Consider the following 22,894-nt stretch of genomic DNA (forward strand, 5'->3'; position numbering starts at 1 on the left):
TATATTTACAATTTTACTGGAAAAAACTAATATAGAGGAAATCTATTTGTTTTTGCATCGCCATCTTTTCTGAGACATAACTATAATATTTTTTGGTTGGCAGAGCTAGTTTAGGGCTTATTCTTTACATGTTGAGTTGTCTTTTCCATTGATACCATTGCGGCGCTCTTTTTTTTTTTTTTGATCACGTATTAGAACATTTTTGTGAAGAGATTATATGAAAAATTTACATTTTTATCGAGTTTTTCGGGTTTGTTTTTACGGCAGTCAGCAAGCGGGTCCAATAATTTTACTAAGTTATTGCCTGTTCAAGATATTCTACACCTTACACAGTGTAATACAGATGTATTCACTGTGTAATGCTCAGCGTGTTACGCATGCTCAGTGTTACAGTCGGGTCCTGCCAGAAGGCACGGACCCAGCTCCCGGAAGGAGGATCGCGCAGCCCCGGGCACTGGCAGTCCCTGGGCTGCGATCCCTAAATGTGTTACCCTGTCCTGCGTTAGCTAAATTCCCTAAGCCCACAGGTGTATCCTGACTGCCTTCTAATTGTGTGAGTAGTGATCTAATGGACGTGATGACCTCTGTGTTCTTGTGTGATGAGATAATGGATGTGATGACCTCTGTGTTCTTGTGTGATGAGATAATGGACGTGATGACCTCTGTGTTCTTGTGTGAGGAGGTAATGGCCGACCACGAGGGGAGGCCACTGAACTCATCGGATGAAGTCTTCGCTGGTGGAGCTGACGTGTCCTGATGAGAAGACTGCTTTGTCCTGTTCAGATGGTTGGTGATGTTCGGAAGCTGAAGTGATGCGTTGAGGTGGTTTCTTGATGATGTCAGAGCTGCGAGGTGGAGCTTGAGAGCCTTGGCTGCCATGACGGGATGACCTCTGGAACTGCAGTGGCTGTAGATGAGCTGAGGATCTGTTTTCGGATTCCTGGCGAGTTGTTGGATGCTCTGATGTCCGCCTGGAGAGCTTGGTCAGGCGGTGTGGGAATTCTCTGCGGCGTTGTCGGTAGTCTCGGTGCCGGGTGCGGGCGTGTGAGTGTGCCACCTCGCGGCCACCGGAACCCGGTGACGATGGGCTGTTGTAGTGTCTGCGACGTCCTGATGATGCGTCCTCTGTGATGATGCGTCCTCCGTGATGTCTGGGAGTCCATTCTGCTGTGCCGTTGCTGCTCGTTGGACGGGGATCTGTGGCTCCTGTCTCTGTGGTGCACCGTGGGCATAGAGGTCTCTACTGCATCAAGGGTATGCAGAGAGGACTCAAGGGAATAGGAGAAGGGAAAAGGAGCTGCCCAGGGATCCAGGGCTGTGGTGTTGGCTGGGCCGGGGGGCATGGTGGTGGTGGGGGGGGGGAGGAGAGGGCCAGGACGCAGGCTGGTGATAGCGCTGCTGGCGGCTGTGTTGGTGGGGGGTATGTGACAGGGAGGGCCTGGGGCTGGCTGGGGAGTAGGCCCGGGCCTGATGTAGGGCCTGGGTGAGGAGCAGGCCTGAGGCCTTGTATAGGGCCTGGGGCTGCATAGGGGGGTAGGCCAGAGGCCTAGTGTTGGGCCTGGGGCTGCATAGGGGGGTAGGCCAGAGGCCTAGTGTTGGGCCTGGGGCTGCCTGAAGATCCTGCCGCGCCAAGGAGAGTGCTGGGGGAGGGGTGGCGTTGAGAGGAGGAGAGCCTGGGGCTGCCGGTGGGATGCGGAGGCACCGCACGACGGTATGAGGGGGAGCCATGAGGAGAAGGCCTTGTGTCCCCTGCTGGCTGCCGGGTGGGCCGGGCCGCAGCGCTAGATGCTGCTCCCGGCTGAAAAACACGCCGGAGTTCCGGTGAGCGCGGGGGGGGGGGGGGCGGCGGGCGGGAGGGAGCGGGGGAGGTGCGGGCTGGCTGGCAGGGGATCGCGGCCTGCATGGATGGCGCTGGGAGGCATGGCCGCAGGGCTGGGAGCAGGCACCGGCTGGAGGACACGCCGGAGCGGAGGTGAGCGCGGGGGGGTGATCGGGGGAGGTGCGGGCTGGCTGGCTGGGGATCGCGGCCTGCTTGGATGGCGCTGGGAGGCACGGCCGCAGGGCTGGAAGCGGGCACCGGCTGGGGGACCCGCCGGAGCGGAGGGGAGCGCGGGGGGGTGATCGGGGGAGGTGCGGGCTGGCAGGGGAGCACGGCCTGCTTGGATGGCGCTGGGAGGCACGGCCGCGGCGCTGGCACCGGCTGGGTGATTCGCAGAAGCGGTGGAGAGTGGAGGCAGTGACAGGAAGGGGGACGCGGCCTGCTGGGTGAACACAGGGTGGGTGCGGGGCGCAGCGCTTGGATGCCGGGTGGGGGAGCGCGCGGGAGGCAAACACTTACCCTTTAAGGCCTCCTTCCGATCCGTCCCCCGACGATCCGCTGCACTGGCTGCAGCATGGGTCCCACGTGGTCTGGGCGACGCCATCTTTTTCTGGCCCGGGCCGCGCTTCCTGGTTGGTGCAGGCGATCCAGGGCTCAAACTGACAGGAGGCCTGATCTTCCGGATGGGCCTTCCTCTATCTTCTGCCAGCTGCTCCTTAGGCACTGCACTGGAGACGCTGCACACGTGGAGGAGGTGAGGAGCACTGGGTGGGTGGTGGTGACAGGGTGGCGGGCCGCCGGGCAGGGGGTGGTGGCTGTACCCTCCAGGGTGGAAGCCACTGCAGGAGGATTCGGTCCTAGGAGATGGGTGTCCCCTTCAAGGACGTCCGCTTCTTGAACCGACCCGGCAGCAGGGCGCTGCAGGAGGGTATCCAGCATGGCTGAACCATCCAGGGCCACTTGCTAGAGTACTAGATCTTCTAGATAAGCCATGCTGGGTCTTTGCAGAGGTGTCTCTGACTTCTTGCCTCTTTGGTCCAGGGGGCAGAAGGAAAGAGGCCCCCCCCCCACGTGCTCTCGGACTTTATAAAACCACCGGGCGGGTCCTTACCCGCCCCCAAACACCGCCTCCTGTGACCTCACACGGGAGGAGTAAAGGGGCAAGCCCCACCAGCCTACCAGAAGGCTTGAAACCACCCCCTACAGTCCTCAGCCCCTTCGCTAGTTGATTTGGGGCTTGTTATGCTCTCTGTTGCTGCAAATTTGACTGCACAAGGTGCTTGATCACCTCCTCCATGGCAGCTGCTGTGTGCTGGCTCTGAGCTGAAGCCTTTGCTCTAAACCAACAGTATATCCAGGGGATTATGCCCACATCCAAAGCACCAATTGTAGGGGATCAACTCAAAGGGCGACTTCAGTAACAGTCCAGGTAGCTGTTTTATTTCTTTCCAAAACAGTTTAAAGAAACAGAATCGCTTGCTTCAGCATATAACAGAAAATACAGTCCATATAAACGGGCCGGACTCACAGTCCTTTGTAGATTGTGTCTCCATCCAGCAGCATAACCAACAATGTCACTATTGCTGATCCTTGGCTGTGTAACCCCTCCAGCTCTGCATGCAGTATAGCAGAGACTTCCAGACTGCAAACACACATCCCCAGCTCACCTGAGCTTCCTGGCTTTATCTCTCAGCCAAAACCTGGCCTGGATATGTGGGAGTAGTCACCCACCCTGCTCTTGACTCCTCCAATGAAAGCCGGCCCGGATCAACTGCATTAAGCAGCTTTGCTACATTAACAATTGTCAGAAACCTAAGGTTCCTGACCAAACATTAACCGGCTCACTTCACTGAGGCCAGGCACCTCGGTGACACATATCTGCCATCAATAATGGCCCCTTGTACCTTCTCACAATACACATGCAGTACTGCATGGTCACTTTTTTAAGCTTTTTTAAGCTTTTTTAATGCTTAATTAAGTGCTCAGAGGTGTTACCAATAGTCAGAGTACAGACTGTGACCTATAGTAGCCTGCATGCTGCAGGGTTTATGGATAGCTCAGCCATTCTGCCAATATATTAGCCTCATGCTGTTGGAGAGCGAAGTTTATCAGTGCAGTGACGTGGGGATCAGCATTAATTGGAAGATTGTGTAATATTATAATGTGTTGGGTCACATTTCTTCTGCCAGTAAAGTTACTGTAACCAGCAGGTGTGACCGTGCCGTACTGCAGCCGCTGTTAGGTATGGGCACTGGGATCTGTCCACCCAAACCTCTGTGTATGTTGTTGGTAGCAGCAGTGAAATATGCAGAATGTCGCTTCTCCAGAGGGCACTACAGTTGTTTCCTTACACTGCTGTGTTCTTAGTTCTGTGCATTAAACGATTATACAGCTACTTCCCTGTGCTCTGAATGAAAGGCTGTAGAATTCAACTAGAAGTTTAGTACAGGCTTTATGCAAAGAGGAGGCGCTGTGGAGAAGTTTCTAATGGCAAAAAAAACCGGAGGAAACACATCATGTGCTGCAAGTCCAGCTACAATATTGGAATATAATTCGTTTTTCACAAAACACACAAAAAGGTACAATTACACATCTCTCCAGGGACAAAACTGATTGGTAACACTATAAGTAGACTTCCTCAGAAAATATATTAATGCTGATTGTCTGGGGTCTAACCTCCGGGACCCCAATGATCAACTGAACGGGGGACTAGAAAGCGGAGCTGAACTATTAATAGATGTATATTGGTATATCCTGCCCCTACACTTACACATTACAAAAACATGTAAAGTGACCATTCCCTTTAAATAGGACTCATCTGCAGTACCAGTGACAGCCATCACCACAAGGATAGCGCTGGACCATCAATTACAGGAATATGGTGTGTACCTTTGGAATAAAATATCCTCTGAATGTGACATCCTGAGAAGTCGCATGTGGAATAGCAGCCGGTACAATATCTCCAAATCGTAGAATTTCATGGATGACGGCGTCTGTATACGGCATGTGTTTCCGGTGCTCCATTTGCGGCTGAGATGACCCAATCACTTTATCAATTTCATTCTGCACTTTCTCTGTCGGTATAGAGATACGGATTAAAGTTTCATGACATCAAACTATTGGCCACCATGTAAACCTCAAAGGGAACCTGTCAGAAGAAATAAACCTCATAAACTACTACCTGTCATGGTTTATAAGGAAGCGGAAAACCATATAAAGAGAGCAGCAAGAAGTAGGGAGACAGGGATGGGAAAACTGTCCCTTACTCTATGACTAAGCTAGGCCATGCCTGCGGGAGATGGTCGGCTTATCCAGGCTAGCCCCGGACCCGATAACTTCTCTCTCTCTGAACATGAAGACCTATCCAGAAAGTAGGGATAAGGAAAAAAGGATACTGCGGTCTGGTGTACTCAATTTTGCCCCCCCCCCCCCAAGTGAAAGATTGTTGCAAGTAAAACTTAGCGAACTAGCACTCCCATCATGCACACAAACACACCACCGAGACTGAATACAGAAAGTAGAGCAATAGGGAGGACAGGAATAACAGGAACAACCAGAGCAGGTCCACAAAACTCTCACTATAAAGAAAAGCAGACAAAGGGGAGCAGACAGGAAAGTGGTGAGTGCATACAAGAGAACAGACAGGAAAGTGGTGAGTGACTACAAGAGAACAGACAGGAAAGTGGTGAGTGCATACAAGAGAACAGATAGGAAAGTGGTGAGTGCACACAAGAGAACAGAAAGGAAAATGGTGAGTGCATACAAGAGAATAGACAGGAAAGTGGTGAGTGACTACAAGAGAATAGTCAGGAAAGTGGTGAGTGCATACAAGAGAACAGACAGGAAAGTGGTGAGTGACTACAAGAGCACAGACAGGAAAGTGGTGAGTGCATACAAGAGAATAGACAGGAAAGTGGTGAGTGCACACAAGAGAATAAACAGGAAAGTGGTGAGTGCATACAAGAGAACAGACAGGAAAGTGGTGAGTGCATACAAGAGAACAGACAGGAAAGTGGTGAGTGCATACAAGAGAACAGACAGGAAAGTGGTGAGTGACTACAAGAGAACAGACAGGAAAGTGGTGAGTGCATACAAGAGAACAGACAGGAAAGTGGTGAGTGACTACAAGAGAATAGACAGGAAAGTGGTGAGTGACTACAAGAGAACAGACAGGAAAGTGGTGAGTGCATACAAGAGAATAGACAGGAAAGTGGTGAGTGCACACAAGAGAATAAACAGGAAAGTGGTGAGTGCACACAAGAGAACAGACAGGAAAGTGGTGAGTGACTACAAGAGAACAGACAGGAAAGTGGTGAGTGACTACAAGAGAACAGACAGGAAAGTGGCGGGTGAATACAAGAGAACAGACAGGAAAGTGGTGAGTGACTACAAGAGAACAGACAGGAAAGTGGTGAGTGACTACAAGAGAATAAACAGGAAAGTGGTGAGTGCATACAAGAGAACAGACAGGAAAGTGGTGAGTGCATACAAGAGAACAGACAGGAAAGTGGTGAGTGCATACAAGAGAACAGACAGGAAAGTGGTGAGTGCATACAAGAGAATAGACAGCAAAGTGGTGAGTGCATACAAGAGAACAGACAGGAAAGTGGTGAGTGCATACAAGAGCACAGACAGGAAAGTGGTGAGTGACTACAAAAGAATAGACAGGAAAGTGGTGAGTGCATACAAGAGAACAGACAGGAAAGTGGTGAGTGCATACAAGAGAACAGACAGGAAAGTGGTGAGTGACTACAAGAGAACAGACAGGAAAGTGGTGAGTGACTACAAGAGAATAGACTGGAAAGTGGTGAGTGCATACAAGAGAATAGACAGGAAAGTGGTGAGTGCATACAAGAGAATAGACAGGAAAGTGGTGAGTGACTACAAGAGAATAGACAGGAAAGTGGTGAGTGACTACAAGAGCACAGACAGGAAAGTGGTGAGTGACTACAAGAGAATAGACAGGAAAGTGGTGAGTGACTACAAGAGAACAGACAGGAAAGTGGTGAGTGCATACAAGAGAACAGACAGGAAAGTGGTGAGTGCATACAAGAGAATAGACAGGAAAGTGGTGAGTGCACACAAGAGAATAAACAGGAAAGTGGTGAGTGCATACAAGAGAATAGACAGGAAAGTGGTGAGTGACTACAAGAGAATAGACAGGAAAGTGGTGAGTGAACAGACAGGAAAGTGCTGAGTGACTACAAGCGAACAGACAGGAAAGTGGTGAGTGACTACAAGAGAACATACAGGAAAGTGGTGAGTGACTACAAGAGAACAGACAGGAAAGTGGTGAGTGCATACAAGAGAACAGACAGGAAAGTGGTGAGTGCATACAAGAGAACAGACAGGAAAGTGGTGAGTGCATACAAGAGAATAGACAGGAAAGTGGTGAGTGCACACAAGAGAATAAACAGGAAAGTGGTGAGTGCATACAAGAGAACAGACAGGAAAGTGGTGAGTGCATACAAGAGAACAGACAGGAAAGTGGTGAGTGCATACAAGAGAATAGACAGGAAAGTGGTGAGTGCATACAAGAGCACAGACAGGAAAGTGGTGAATGCATACAAGAGAATAGACAGGAAAGTGGTGAGTGCATATGCAACACCCTTGCCGATGCAAGGCAGAGGGGTTGTTGCGAATACGTCCCACCATGTAGCTTGCAGCCTGTGTAGGGTCTGATCAGCCCCACAACATGTCACTACATAACACAGGGAAACACTGCAGCGGTAGAGTCTGCCTGATAAAGCAGGAGTTAATTCTTTATGTGATGTAATCTGTGTTGACCAATCACATGTGTTATAATCTTGTATCTGTGAGCTGGGATGCGGTTGGAGGAGTAACCACCACCTGACCAGTGGGAGTAATAAAACCCCTGGTCAGGAAAGTTCTAGAGAGAGAAGAAGACTGGAGTTAATCCAGTACAGACCAGATTAGAGACTCAGAAGAGTCAGTGCAGCCAGCACACCAGACCAGAGCAGGAGAGCTCAGCTCCCTGCCTGAATGGAGTGAACAGTTAGTTAGTGAGAGAAAGGGATATCATCCTACCTTCAAGGGTGATATCTGAAGAAACCCAGGACAAGCTGAAGCATCCTACTAGGACACAGCTACCTCCCAGCCTGCCCTTGCATCCAGGCTGGTGATCTGCTCCTGTGGCTCCCTCCAACTGCATCTCCAGCATTCTACCATTTGTCAAGGCATGTTGCTACTGTTCCTGTCGGTTCCAATAAAGAACTGTAAGTTATTTTTGTTCAACGTCTGCCTCCATCTGGTCCCTGCTACTACGGCTGTCACCATCATGGGCACCCTATTCACCTCACAGAGACTCATACTCCAGACACCAAAGGGTTGCCTCAGGGAGAACCGCTATAGCAGCCTCTCCCTCATCATTTCTTGCCAACACCACCCTGCTGGAGACCTGCCAGGCTATACGACAGCCCTCCGGTCCCCATACCAAGCACCGTGACACTAGCGTGCCTAGGCCGCAACCGCCAGCCACTCAGGTACTGCGGGCCCCGGCTGTCTCCAGGCCCCAAGAAAAGGCTAGGCCCCGGTGCAGGAAAGTGGTGAGTGCATACAAGAGCACAGACAGGAAAGTAGTGAGTGCATACAAGAGAACAGATAGGATAGTGGTGAGTGCATACAAGAGAACAGATAGGAAAGTGGTGAGTGCATACAAGAGCACAGACAATGGCATAGAATCTCTCACCACAGACAAAGTAACAAGCTACTGGAAAGTATAGATATTCCAACAGAACCGAGCCTGACATAAGCGTCAAATACAACAATACTTGCAAATACTGAATGACAAAACCAGCCTTAAATGGAGCCCAGCCACTCATGATAGGATAATAAAAATTAACACAGCAGAGACCTAAAAACCGCAGCAGGTAATGCAAAAACAGCAGCAACAAAAAGACAGGTATAAAGAATCAGGCTCCATAGCACAGGGGTAGAGAACCAACCAGAGAGGCCTAAGGACACCGTTTCAAATCCAGTATGTTGTCAAGCAGCGTAGCCTGCTTTCAGATAATGGGGCAGATTTACTTACCCGGTCCTGTTGCAATCTCCAAGGTGCGTTGTCCGATGAGGATGAAGTCCGGTGCGATTCACTTAGATCGTGCGCCCGTTATCCTGCATGTGTCGCTTCCCCGCTCAGGTCCGCCGGAGTTCACCTTCTTCTTTCCCGGTGCATGTAAGTGCATTGTCTTGCGACACAACTTGCATTTTAAATCCCACGCTCAGTCCGAATCAGTCGGGTTTCCAACTGCCAAAATCTGCCAATTGCGCCAAAATCCAATTGCGTGCACCAAAAACCCCAGTTAAATGCAGCGCAAATCGGAAATAGTCGGGAAACCCGACGGAAATGCGGTGTGCGGACCCTAAGTAAATGTGCCCCAAGGTTTCTTTCATGGCTCCAGATAGTGGCATCATCAGAAAATCAACTTTGATGTGAGTTTAAATTTGTCATATAAAGTCAAGGAGGCGGAAGTCAAGCTCTTCCTGTCTCAGAAGCCCCCTTCACTGTAATTTATGGTCCTGCGTCCAATCACTTTATCATTTTCATTGTGCGCTATCTCTGTCGGTATAGCGATACGGATTGACATCGCTTTCCAGATCTACTGAAGTCTGGTTCATGATGTAATTCATGAGAGGCGGTGTTCAGAGGTTGGAAGAGCTTGACTTCAGTGTTAAACTCTCCGCCTCCTTGACTTTATACTATCAATTTACATTTCACTTCAAAGTGTATTTTCTGGGTGATGGAGCCACGCTGGCCTATGAAAGAATCATGTAAGGTGTAAAGTTGCTGGCCAACATACTGGTAGTATACTTGTAGTAGTTTATTAGGCCAGTTTCTGATGACAGGTTCCCTTTACAGGGTTTTTTCAGGTAAAAAATAAAATATTGATAACATATCCATAAACAGGTCCTTGAAATCAGATAGATTGGGGTCCACCTCCCAGAACCCACACATCAGCTATACAGAAAATTGGACAGGAAGTAGTAAGCTCCATTCTCTGTGTAGTGGTCAAACCTGGTAACTGCATGTCAGCTTCCATTCATTTGAATTGGAGTTAAGCTGCAGTTATTCCCCTCATCCACTATACAGAGAACAGAGATGACTGCTTCCTGTTCTATTTTCTGTTTAGCAGGAGATTTTTGGGGGTTCTGGATGTTGGATCTCCATTTTGGGACCCGATTATTGCTCTAATGTGGTACAGGAGCAGCGATCATGACCTCCATATAAACTCATCATACTACAATGTATCTCACTTTGGATTTCTGGATATTTCATCAGAAGCAGAAGACCCCATCTCAATATGGTGGACGTTGTCTCCGTTCCAGCAAAAAACAGATCCCCCACCAGCACAGTCAGGTTTTCATTGTGGAAGAACTGAGTGGATTCTGGTTTCCCCTGAGAAAAAAAAACTTACATAAAATATATTGATATGACAGAAATGTATGAAGAAGAATTGAGAATATTGAAATCCAACGTTCCCAGTCCTTATCTCTCACATACCCCAGTGTGCCACCAAATAGTTTAGTCCTAGGGACCAATGCATACACGGGCATTGTACCACCCACGGGCCAAATCCGGCTAACTGTCTGACCAGCCGGGAGCTCCCCTGCCTGACCACCTGCCCTTGCTCCCGAATGCTGAGAAATCACCGGCACACGACCGGTCCCGCAGGTAGAGTGGGGCCCGCAGCTGTCTCTGTAGCAGAGCTGGGAGTAATACGCTCCTTGCTCTGTCACTATGCACAGCACTGCGCTCCCAGTGCCATAATGATATCACTGACACAGGGCACCTTGCTGCAGGGGTGGTACAGAACACAGCCACCCTGGAAAGATCAGAGAAAAGGTAAGTAGTGTTCTTTTATTATTAAAACCTGCACTGCCATAAAGGTGGGGGGGGAGATGGGACAAAAAACAGAGGACATAATAAGAAGGGGAATTATAAAAGAGGGCATAAGAAGAAGGGGCACTAAAAATTGGGGCACAATGGTGGGAGCATAATAAATGCCCGAGTAATGCAAGGTGGCATTATACATGGGAGCATAATAAGAGGGGTCATTATGAATGGGAGCGTATTGAGAGGGGGCATTATGAAAGGGGGCATAATGAGAGGGGGCATTATGAATGGGGGCATAGTGAGAGGGGGCATTATGACTGGGGGCATAATGAGAGGGGGCATTATGAATGGGGGCATAATGAGAGGGGGCATTATGACTAGGGGCATAATGAAAGGGGACATTATGAATGAGGGCATAATGAGAGGGGGCATTATAAATGGGGGTATTAGTTATTGGGAAGAACTGAGTTAGATATATTAGTCTAGCTGTGGATGTGGATGTTGTCTCCATTCCAGCAAAAAAACAGATCCCCCACCAGATTCTAGTTTCCCCTAAAAAATAAACTTACATAAAATACATTGATATGACAGAAATGTATGAAGAAGAATTGAGAATATTAAAATCCAACGTTCCCAGTCCTTATCTCTCACATACCCCAGTGTGCCACGGGCATTGTACCACCCATGGGCCAAATCCGGCTAACTGTCTGACCAGCCGGGAGCTCCCCTGCCTGACCACCTGCCCTTGCTCCCGAATGCTGAGAAATCACAGGCACACGACCGGTCCCGCAGGTAGAGTGGGGCCCGCAGCTGTCTCTGTAGCAGAGCAGGGAGTAATACGCTCCTTGTTCTGTCACTATGCACAGCACTGAGCTCCCAGCGCCATAATGATATCACTGACACAGGGCACCTTGCTGCAGGGGTGGTACAGAAGACAGCCACCCTGGAAAGATCAGAGGAAAGGTAAGTAGTGTTCTTTTATTATTAAAACCTGCACTGCCATAAAGGTGGGGGGGGGCAAAAAACAGAGGACATAAGAAGAAGGGACACTAAAAATTGGGGCACAATGGTGGAAGCATAATAAATGCCTGAGTAATGCAAGGTGGCATTATACATGGGAGCATAATAAGAGGGGTCATTATGAATGCGAGCGTATTGAGAGGGGGCATTATGAATTTGGGCATAATGAGAGGGGGCATTATGAAAGGGGGCATAATGAGAGGGGGCATTATAATTGGGGGCATAATGAAAAGGGACATTATGAATGGGAGCATAATGAGAGGGGGGCATTATGAATGGGAGCATAATGAGAGGGGGCATTATGAATGTGGGCGTAATGAGAGGGGCTTTATGAATTGGGGCATAATGAGAGCGAACATTATGAATGGGAGCGTAAAGAGCGATGGGAGCATAATGAGAGGGGCATTATGACTGGGGCATAATGAGAGGGGGCATTATGAATGGTGGCATATTGAGAGAGGGCATTATGAATGGGGGCATAATGAGAGGGGGCATTATGAATGGGGGCATAATGAGAGGGGGCATTATGAATGGGGGCATAATGAGAGGGGGCATTATGAATGGGGGCATAATGAGAGGGGGCATTATGAATGGGGGCATAATGAGAGGGGCATTATGAATGGGGGATAATGAGAGGGGGCATTATGAATGGGGGCATAATAAGAGGGGGCATTATGAATGGGGGCATAATGAGAGGGGGCATTATGAATGGGGGCATAATGAGAGGGGGCATTATGAATGGGGGGATAGTGAGAGGGAGCATTATAAATTGGGGAGAACTGAATTATATTGAGATATATTGCAATTTCTTATGTTACAGATGGAAAGATCAATTGCCCACCCCTGGACTATTGCAGAGGGCATGTCATGAGACAGTCATCACCTTTTACCATTGTTCAAGAATATGGAACTTGCGGCCACACTTCACAAGGTGGCTCCCTCTAACAGCAGTCAGGATACTGTACCCAGGAGAGTGGGAGATGCGAGTACTACAAGGAGAGATGAAATCTTCATCCTACCTCTTGTTGCTTGACTAAGAAGGCATCAACAAGGTTCCTCTGGTCATTCACATCCAGATCCTTCTTATATTTAGTAAATGTGTCGCTAAGAAAACCTTTAAAGTTTTCAAAGTTTTCAAAAATTGTTCTGTGAGGTCCTGGCATCCGATCAATCAGGGTTGGGAAGATATTGTACAGCTTGAAAAAAATATAGAAAAACAAAAGCTGAAAGTATTTTTCAAACACTGAACCTGAGAAATGTAAATGAAATCAAACTGTTCTACTTATTCCTCTTTGTTTTCTCTCACTTTGCTACAATCTTTTTGTTTTTGTTTTGTCCTGTTTTTGTCTCTGTGTTGCACTTTGGCGCAGGAAGGGAAGATCGTCCAGTTGTCGCCTACCATGTAGGGTAGGATTGGTAGGTAGACACAACTAGGTGGGCCTTATGTTAGGACTTCCCTTTGAAAGCCTGTATTGTAAGATACAATCTACAGGTTGTCCAGCCACATAAAAAGTTGATTAACCCCATTTTAAGCAAAAATTTTTTTGGCAAAACTTACGTGGCCATTACTTCTTTTTTTGCGTGCTACTTTTAAAATGTTTTGCCAAATTTTTTTAGGGACACATAGGGGCAGATTTACTTACCCGGTCCATTCGCGATCCAGCGGCGTGTTCTCTGCGGTGGATTCGGGTCAAGCCGGGATTTATTAAGGCAGTTCTTCCGACGTCCACCAAATGGCGCTGCTGCGCTGAAGTTCCCCGGAATGCACTGGAATACACCGAGCCGGGCTGAGTGAAGGTAAGTGCAAGCTTCGCGACACATTTTTGCTTTTTAAATGCGGCGGCTTTTCCGAATCCGTCGGGTTTTCGTTCGTCCACAACCCCCGATTTCCGTTGCGTGCATGCCAGCGCCGATGAGCCACAATCCAATCGCGTGCGCCAAAATCCCGGGGCAATTCAGAGGAAATCGGCGCAAATCGGAAATATTCGGGTAACACGTTGGGAAAACGCGAATCTGGCCCTTAGTAAATTACCCCCAGCTAGATAAAACATAACAAAAGTTTAAAGATTTTTTTCTTTTAATTTTTTGTATTATTTGGGGTTAAAAGTGAAAAAAGTTTTTTTTTTGTAATTTTATTTTCAAATTAAGTCAAAATGATCATTATTAATGAATTCACTATTTTGTTTTGGACGTTTTGATATATAATATGTATAGTCTCGGGACAGTCTCTTCATAGCTCCGCACCCAGGCTTTCTAGGCACTGAGGAGTTGCCTTAACTTCCTATAAAGCAAGTGACGCATGCACAGTGACAACGAGGCACGATAAGCCGCCCTTGCTCCTCCTTGCGCATGTCAGAATTACATGGCTCACCGTGCAAGCTCAAGGTTGGCTTGTGCTGTGATCCCATGTCATGGGTGGGAGGGGGAATAGAGGGAAGATGTGGGAGGGGGAACAGAGGGAAGATGTGGGAGGGGGAATAGAGGGAAGATGTGGGAGGGGGAATAGAGGGAGGATGTGGGAGGGGGAATAGAGGGAGGATGTGGGAGGGGAAATAGATGGAGGATGTGGGAGGGGGAATAGAGGGAGGATGTGGGAGGGGAAATAGATGGAGGATGTGGGAGGGGGAATAGAGGGAGGATGTGGGAGGGGGAATAGAGGGAGGATGTGGGAGGGGAAATAGATGGAGGATGTGGGAGGGGGAATAGAGGGAGGATGTGGGAGGGGGAATAGAGGGAGGATGTGGGAGAGAGAATAGAAGGAGGATGTGGGAGGGGGAATAGAGGGAGGATGTGGGAGGGGGAATAGAGGGAGGATGTGGGAGGGGGAATAGAGGGAGGATGTGGGAGGGGGAATAGAGGGAGGATGTGGGAGGGGGAATAGAGGGAGGATGTGGGAGAGAGAATAGAAGGAGGATGTGGGAGGGGTTTGGAGTGAAGATTCAAATGAGCAGGCGCCTGTTGCAATATGAAAGGCACAGGCCCCAGGACTTTGATGCGCAAGCTGGCAGGAAACCAGGTAAATTTTATAATCAGATATTACTAAAATAAAGGAATATAGAGATGATGTAAAAACATGTGTGACACGGACCTTTCTGTCTATATTGGAACCTGTCACCTTTGAAAAGGACAGCGTTTTGGTGACAGGTTCCCTTTAAGGTAAATCACAGAAGCGGCAATTCAGTGAAACACATTTTGCAATACTTTTAAAGGAAACCTACCACCACGGATCTACCTTTTAAGTAGATCCAATGGCAGGTTCCTGTAATGTATAAATGTATTGCCCTTTTTCGGGCTAATTCTTGCATGGCGGATAACTTTAATAAACTTTAATTCTCCCAATATGCAAATTTTCTAAAGAGGCTACCGGGGCGTGGAGTAGCCGGAGCTGAGGCTACATGGCGCGGCTACTCCACACCCCAATAGCCTCTTGTGTTCTGCCTACCCCGAGATCTTCAGTGCGCAGCTCCTGGTAGCTGCACGCACCCATCTGCAAACCTGGGTTCTGCGCATATGCAGACTGCAGGCCGCCGGCTGCGCAGTCTCGGCTCTTGAGCCAGAGCTTCTGAGCATGCGCAAAACCCGGGTTCGCAGACGAGTGCACGCAGCTACCAAGAGCTGCGCGCTGAAGATCTCGGGGTAGGCAGAACACAAGAGGCTATTGGGGTGTGGAGTAGCCGCGCCATGTAGCCTCAGCTCCGGCTACTCCACGCCCCAGTAGCCTTGTTAGATAATTTGAATATTGGGCGAATTAAAGTTTATTAACGTTATCGGCCACGCAAGAATTAGCCCTAAAAGGGGCTATACATCTGTACATTAGAGGAACCTGCCACCGGATCAACCTTAATAGGTAGATCCGTGGTGGTAGGTTTCCTTTAAATCGCTGTGGCTGAATGAAGCCAGTAAAGAGGACCTCTTTCATATGATATTGAAGGTCTGTCCTAAGGATAAACCATCCATTTTGCAATCCTAGGCCACCTCTTCAACTCTTATACTGAATATAAATATCTGACTTACCAGGGCCCATGGGCTTCCGAGGAGTTTTAGATTCTCACTAACTAGAGCCATAAGCCTCAGTATGGTCGGGTCCTCATACTCAAATCTTTTATTAAGCAATAAGGCTACAATAATATTGGTTACTGCAGCATTTAAGCTTGTGAAATCGCCAAAGGGTCTTCCTGGAAAAGAAAAAAGTTAAGAATTAAAATGTAGAAATCTAGTAGGTCAAACTTAAATACCTACAACAGAGGAATCTCAACCTTTATCTAATACCTACTACCGATATTTAGAGATTATATTAAGAAGAGTATTTTTTACAATATTGTAAGTGAGAAGAAAACAGCTTAAAAACATAAATATTATGATTTTATTGCTGAAATGATGCTCATTGATGGATCTTCTCATTAGCATCTAATGAATCTTATCTTTGGTTTCTTATGGATCTTCAATTCAACAAGTTTTGACCTCTTTAGCTTCTTCTGGATCTTATCTTCAGCTTCCTCTGGATCTTAACTTCAGTTTCTTGTAGGTCATGTCTACAACTTCTTCTGGATACTCTCTTCAGTTTCTTCTGGATCGTCTCTTCAGCTTCTTCTGGGTCATGTCTTCAGCTTCTTCTGGGTCATGTCTTCAGCTTCTTCTGGGTCATGTCTTCAGCTTCTTCTGGATTCTGTCTTCAGCTTCTTTTGGAAACTTTTAAGTTTCTACTGGTTCTTCTCTTCTGGAACTTCATTTAAACATTCTATTTACCTCTTTAGTTTCTTCTGGATCTTCTCTTTTCTCTTCTCTGTTTTTTTTCTTTAGCATTCTCTTCTTCTCTTCTACTTCTTTTAGATCTGCTCCTCTGGTTCTCCTAGATCTTCAGCTTCTTCATTGCTTTGGACCTCTGGAGTTTTACAACTTTTTGCAATAATTTCTCATCGTTGTCCTTTTAATTTGCTTTGCACGAAGAGTGCAAAACTGTACTGTACTTCACAACTTTTGCTTTTGGAACTCCTTGGACTCAATCGTAGAATTATTGATCCCTTGGGGTCATGTCAGCCATTGTACAGTTCTAGTTTAGGAGGAGATTCCCATTCCATTAAACTTTTTATTCATTTCCAAAGTATACAGCATACATCATTGACGAAAAATGAATCCATCATATAACCCATATCACTCCATCTAGACCACTGAACATTGCTTGCATCTCCTGACCTCTACAGAGTATTTTCTGGTCCTGTTGATCTCTCTTGTCAGGTAATTCAAGAGTAATGTGCTTCACCAACTCTTCTTTTATTACTATTGAAAGCAGTAGATTACTATTTCTACTTCTGTTAAAGGGGCATTCCTCCCACGAAAACAAGTTTCTTATATGTACTCAGGATAACAAAATAACACATTCTGTAATTCACTGTTATTAACATAAATGCAGCATTTCATAGATATAAGTCCAACCTGTCTCTATCAGTCTTTTTGTACACATTCTCCCTAGACAACACCCTGTAACTTCTCACTTTAGGGTCGGGCTGCCATCTTGCATTCCACTGTGAGGCCGTGCTTGCTGAGTTAATGGGGGTCATTTACTAAGGGCCCGATTCATGTTTTCCCGACGTGTTACCCGAATATTTCCGATTTGCGCCGATTTTCCCTGAATTGCCCCGGGATTTTGGAGCACGTGATTGGATTGTGGCGCATCGGCGCTGGCATGCGTGAGATGGAAATTGGGGGGCGTGGCCGAACGAAAACCCGGCGTATTCGGAAAAACCGCCGCATTTAAAAACGGAAAATGTGTTGCGGAGCTTGCACTTACCTTCACTCAGCCCGAGCCGGTGAACTCCAGCGCGTTCCAATGCTTTTCAGCGCAGCAGCGCCACCTGGTGGATGGCGGAGGAACTACCTTAATAAATCCCGGCTGGACCCGAATCTAGCGCAGGGAACGTGCCGCTGGATCGCGAATGGACCGGGTAAGTAAATCTGCCCCAATGTGTCTTTCTGCTCTGAGCCTGTAGCCCCGCCCCCTGCATGAAGCTCACACTGACACTAACTGATCACTTCCTGCCAGGATATTGTGAGCAGAGAGAAGCTGCAAACGACAAGGAGATAAGTGATCTGGGGGAAGGGGGAGGCAGGCACATATCTGTGAGAACACAGATGTAGCAGAGCTAAAAGTTTAAGAGTGTAAAAACCTGACAGCCTCTGTCTGTCATGTCTCTGTGTAATCTCTTGCATCTCATTATCTCTGATCTGTCTCATCTCTCTCTCTATGTGTCAGTGTGTTAGTACAATGTCAGAAGCCAGATAAAAGTGTATATACACCTGTACCCTGATAATGTAACCACAGAACCCCACAGAACTAGATGGATCATAATGTGTCCTCTTAGAGAGGTTCCTATCACTGAGTGATAGGAGCTAAAACAGCATTAAAACCGAGTAAAATTGTAAAGTAAGGGGTTAAAATGATCTATATTGAAGCAAAGTAACCAATTATGTTTCTACCCTTGTACCAGATCTAGGGTAGTTTCTGGATATCCATTCTTTGTTCAATGAAAATTACACGAAAAATCTGTTTCTACCCTTGAATCCTTAGAAATATTTTTGAATGATTATGGATTACAGGGAGGTCTATGGGAAATTTTTCATTCTTATTGGCTGTAGGGGATATGGTTTTGAGGATGATATTTGTATTCCTAATAAAGAAGACCTTCATGAACCTTCCTGCACAGCTGCATACATCCACTGATCTCTGGGATCTGGGAAATGGGTTTGTTCAGGCGAAGAAAACTGACTTAACCTCGAAAGAAGAACACTTGAAATCTTCTCAGTTTCATTAGATGTTATGGTTTAATGGGGGTCTTAATAAACTTCTCTCAAAGGTTTATATTGCAGACTTATATCTCATCTATCAAACAATAACCTGATGTTACGTCTAGTAGTTACTTGTACTAGAGGTAACAATTACATGGTCAACAATATAAGGTATAAATAAAAAATAAAGCAAGTCTAAAACCACCATAACAACAATGCAGAATCCTCAGCTCTCACCTTCATAGGATTTCCACTTCTGCACTAAAAATTCGGCCTCCTCGGTGATCCTGTTGTCTAATGTTTTCTTCCCCATTCCATAATCTCGTAGTGTCGAGAGAGCAAATCTTCTCATCACTTTCCAGTTTTCTCCATTGGCAAAAGCAATACCTGAGCAATGTAAGTAATACATGTTATAGGGAAGTGCAATTGTAGACTGCAAAACATACACTATAGCACTCTACAATTCTGATGGTGACAAATATAGACTAGTATCAGTAGATGTATGGGTCATATAGCAGAGCCCATAGACTTTAATCTTGCTACAAATCAGTTTGTGAAATGATCTAATCTAAGCTTTATCTCAATGATATGTATGAGCTGTTACTGTAAAGTGAAGGTGTCTAGCAGCAGTAGACCATGTAACTACAAGGAGCAGAATGCTTAGACCTGCTATGCTTGGTGCATATTACCCAAGTGGGACCTGACCTGTATATGCAGCATTACCCCAGTGGGGCCTGACCACAGTGTGGGTACAACTGGATTCCCAGTGACCGGAGTGGCTGGCTGTAGTGGAACATAGCGCCGAAATGTGTCATGGAGGCTTGGAGAACAGTTCTCATCCATGCCGTCAGGGCCAAGAACCAAGAAGAGGGGGAGGATGTAGTGAAGGAATCCCACTGGGACACTCCCATTGTCCCAAGGTATACAGGAGACCTCTAAAGTTTAGAAAATAGTCTCCCTCTGGTCTGAATAGGATCCTACAGGACCATTATGTCATCCACAGCTAACTGTAGCGAAAACCGAGATTTTGACTTGTCATGATGTACCTAGTAAATGGCACATCGGTCAAATATAGACCAGGTGACTCTTCTCCACCACCATAACTCTGAATAATGTAGAATCTCCTGAAATATAGAAAGACATCTTCGGGAACTTGTCAATGTCCTGGATAACTATACATGACCGGCTTCCTTAAAGTAAATAAAAGTAAAAATTAAAGATACTTACCATGTTCCTTTACTACTTTAGAGAACAGGGGATTATGGGGTCTGTCGGAGAATGCTTCCGCGTGGTTCATCAGAGCATCTTTGATGGTCTCGTATCCACATAAGACAACCATTCTTGACATGCCCAAATGGATACTGAAGACGGGGCCGTACTCCTTGGAGAGCTACAAACAAAAACATCAGAGCAAAATTAAATTAAATCAATGAATTGTTTGTGAAAATTTGAATTTGGCTAGCTGAACACGAATGTTGTTTTTGTCTGTGTGCTACCTATTCATTCAAAGTTGAGCACACAAACAAATTCAATTGTATGGCCTCCAAGTGTGAGTCTACTGTCCAGACAACTGGGCTGTCTTTTCTACAGTTAACAGTGTGAGTGGACCTCACGCGCTAAAGACACACGAACCATATATTTGGCACAAATTAGCTTAGCAAACTTTTTCCAGACCCCCTGAATGCCAGGAGAAACACTTGTTGGTCTACTCTTAGTTTAAGCCATTAATAGTTGATTGGTTTCTGGTCAAAGCTCGAACCCCAGCCCGGTCAACTCTTCGGCACTAGACATGGACATAGACAATACATAGAGTTGGCCCCATACCCCAGTATAGGGGGGAACCTAAACTCTCTGCTGCCTGAGGCGAGCTATAGAACAGCACCAGAGCCATTATTTGAGGGGGTAGTGAGAGTGCAGTCACAACTGAGTCCAAGAGACCTAGGGGGCCCATACGGTCTACGTTTCCTATATGAGAAGACTAGTCCTATAAACAATAGATTATATATGAGGGCCACTTTGCACTGGTATACAATAGCTTCATGTTACCCCACCGAACAGGACCCCCTCTGCCCTATCCAGTAGTATAATATCAGGTTATTTTTGTAGTAAGTGGGTTCTACATGCAGTGTCTCATACACATGCTGACATCAGGTGGTAAGAGAAAATATTTTTAAGTGCCAGGTCCTGCTTTGAAGCAGATAACTGCTCCCATCTTGCAGCAGGTGGTGCTGCTTGAGGCAAATGGTTCAACTTGCCTAAGGGCTGGTGCGACCCTGCCCCTGTCGGAGCCAAGAGCTCTTTTTGGGTACTTTGTCTCAATTGATAGCAGCAGCCATCATGGAAGTGTCCTGGATTGTCAAGAAAGCATGTTTCATCCAAAACATGGTACCCTTTATTAACAGGCTTTGGTATTGTAACGTAGCTCCATTGAAGGTTATGGACCTTTCATTCAATACTGATTCAGCCATTTTTTTCTAATACTGGACAGCTCCTTTAAGTGTTGTAGTTGGGTTGTAGTCAACAAGTCCAGTCTAGATATAAGAAACACAAATAACAAAATGCTACAGAAAAAATTTCCTCTCCGAAATTATTAGAAATCCAGTTCGATAAAAATGATGTAAATCTTGCCAAGGTAAGATTATTTTCTGAAGATCTGCCCCATTTATGTTTTCCTTACCTGACAAAGTGTTTTATATGGTTTTGTCTTGTCCAACATGAGGACATTTCCAAGGATCGGTAAAGGTCTTGGCCCAGGAGGGAGGTGCTTGTATTTCTCTTGCTTTCGTTTGTTAAAAACTAAGGCCAAGAAGAAGACAGCAACGATGGACAGGAGAACTGTGACGAGCTCCATGTGAGATGTGAAAAGTCTATAAAAAGAAGACATAAAGGATAAGTGGATCTTCTTTAAAAATGTCTGCCAAATACTCTGAAGAGAGAGAATTTAGTTAGCAGGAAACCGCTACTGCAGGATGTTACTCACCTCATTTCGGCTACCGGTTCCCGCCTCATGATGCTCTGACACTACAGGCTAGGGTGGAAGTGTCAGAGATCATGTAACCAGTGTAGCCAATCAGAGTCCTCAATGGTCACAGGACTGAAAATGTCCCCATCACTGTGAATGTTGAATTCTATCCGAGGCCACTGATCAGCCCTGGTGGTCATGTGACGTGATATACTTTCAGCCTAGCCAGGAGTGGCTGTTTTTCTTGTCCCAGCTCTGGCTCTAGTATAACCATTTATAGCAATATATTGCATCCTAGTGTGGTAAATGTAATTCAATAATTGATCATCAGCAAGTGTGACTACTACTATCAAAGCAGAAGTTATGGCAGTTTTATGATATGGAATAGTCAGGCATCTGTTGCAATGACAAGGAGAAAAGACATCAGGGATGATTACATAGAAGCAATTGTTGCTGACCATTAATTTGGGAAGGATTAATTAATTTGAATTAATTCCGTTCCTGTCCCCAATGGGGCTCCCAATCTAACCACCTACCAGTATGTGTATTGGAGTGTGGGAGGAAACCGGAGGACCCGGAGGAAACCCACGCAAACACGGAGAGAACATACAAACTCTTTGCAGATGTTGACCCTGGGACTTGCATCCAGGTCCCCAGCACTGCAAGGCTGTAGTGCTAACTACTGAATCGATTACAAAACCACTTCCTTCTACACTGAGAAAGAATGTTCACAAAGGAATAACATTCAACACAATGGGGCACATTTACTAAGAGTAGTGCAAACTGAAATAATGAAGACCGGAGCATGGAGAATCTGGCGCACTCTGCGGGCGGCCAAAGTGCATGAGCTGAGTGCACCATTTTTTTTCTGGTGCACTCAATTTAATGGGCGTGCAACACATTTATGTCAGACTGAAATGTGCTGCACGTTGCGAATATGCTCTGGAACGCCTTGTTATGTTCCTTGGGATTGTGTCGCCAAGTGCATAGACACAATACTGGGTCAAACACTACATAAATACAAGCAGTTTGCACATGTATTTGTGCGCAGTCTACGGCAGAATATTGGTGCAGTCTGATCAGTAAATGTGGCCCATTATGCTGCAGAAACAGTAAGTTTTATAACAAAAAAAACTAGATGAAATACTTGTTCTTACTGTAGATTCCTTTGCTTGTGGTGCGCAGAGCACACAATGATCCGTCCTCCCTTCTCCCTCTTCTTACAAAATAAATTCTGCTTTTCTGGCTGCTACACAAAAGGATCTTTAACAAGCAGTGGCTTCTGCTCTTCCCACAATTAACTCTTTCAGAACATAAGCCAGAGCCCCACAGCAATGCTTCAATGAATGTTATCTTGTATCCTCATGTTGCATGATAATTTTGGTAAATTCAATGGAATTCACATTTGGTGACTGTGTTATACTAGTGGATTCCTCTCTGTGTTATGCACCTTCCC

The 22,894-nt window shown here is 46.5% G+C and overlaps 1 protein-coding gene across 1 annotated transcript in view; it reads right to left on the reverse strand.

The window, feature by feature from the left end:
* LOC140122680 (cytochrome P450 2K1-like) overlaps nt 1-22,894 on the reverse strand; it is a 32,981-nt gene extending 10,087 nt beyond the window's left edge. The window contains exons 1-8 of the mRNA XM_072143789.1: nt 22,596-22,894; nt 21,154-21,343; nt 19,704-19,866; nt 18,714-18,863; nt 15,708-15,868; nt 12,713-12,889; nt 10,094-10,235; nt 4,709-4,893 (exon numbers count right to left, since the gene is read on the reverse strand). Coding sequence (XP_071999890.1) covers nt 4,709-4,893; nt 10,094-10,235; nt 12,713-12,889; nt 15,708-15,868; nt 18,714-18,863; nt 19,704-19,866; nt 21,154-21,327 — 1,152 coding nt within the window. The 5' untranslated portion in view covers nt 21,328-21,343; nt 22,596-22,894. The remainder of the gene's footprint in view (nt 1-4,708; nt 4,894-10,093; nt 10,236-12,712; nt 12,890-15,707; nt 15,869-18,713; nt 18,864-19,703; nt 19,867-21,153; nt 21,344-22,595) is intronic.

This window comes from Engystomops pustulosus, chromosome 3, assembly GCF_040894005.1.
Source record: "Engystomops pustulosus chromosome 3, aEngPut4.maternal, whole genome shotgun sequence".
Classification (NCBI taxonomy): Eukaryota; Metazoa; Chordata; class Amphibia; order Anura; family Leptodactylidae; genus Engystomops; species Engystomops pustulosus.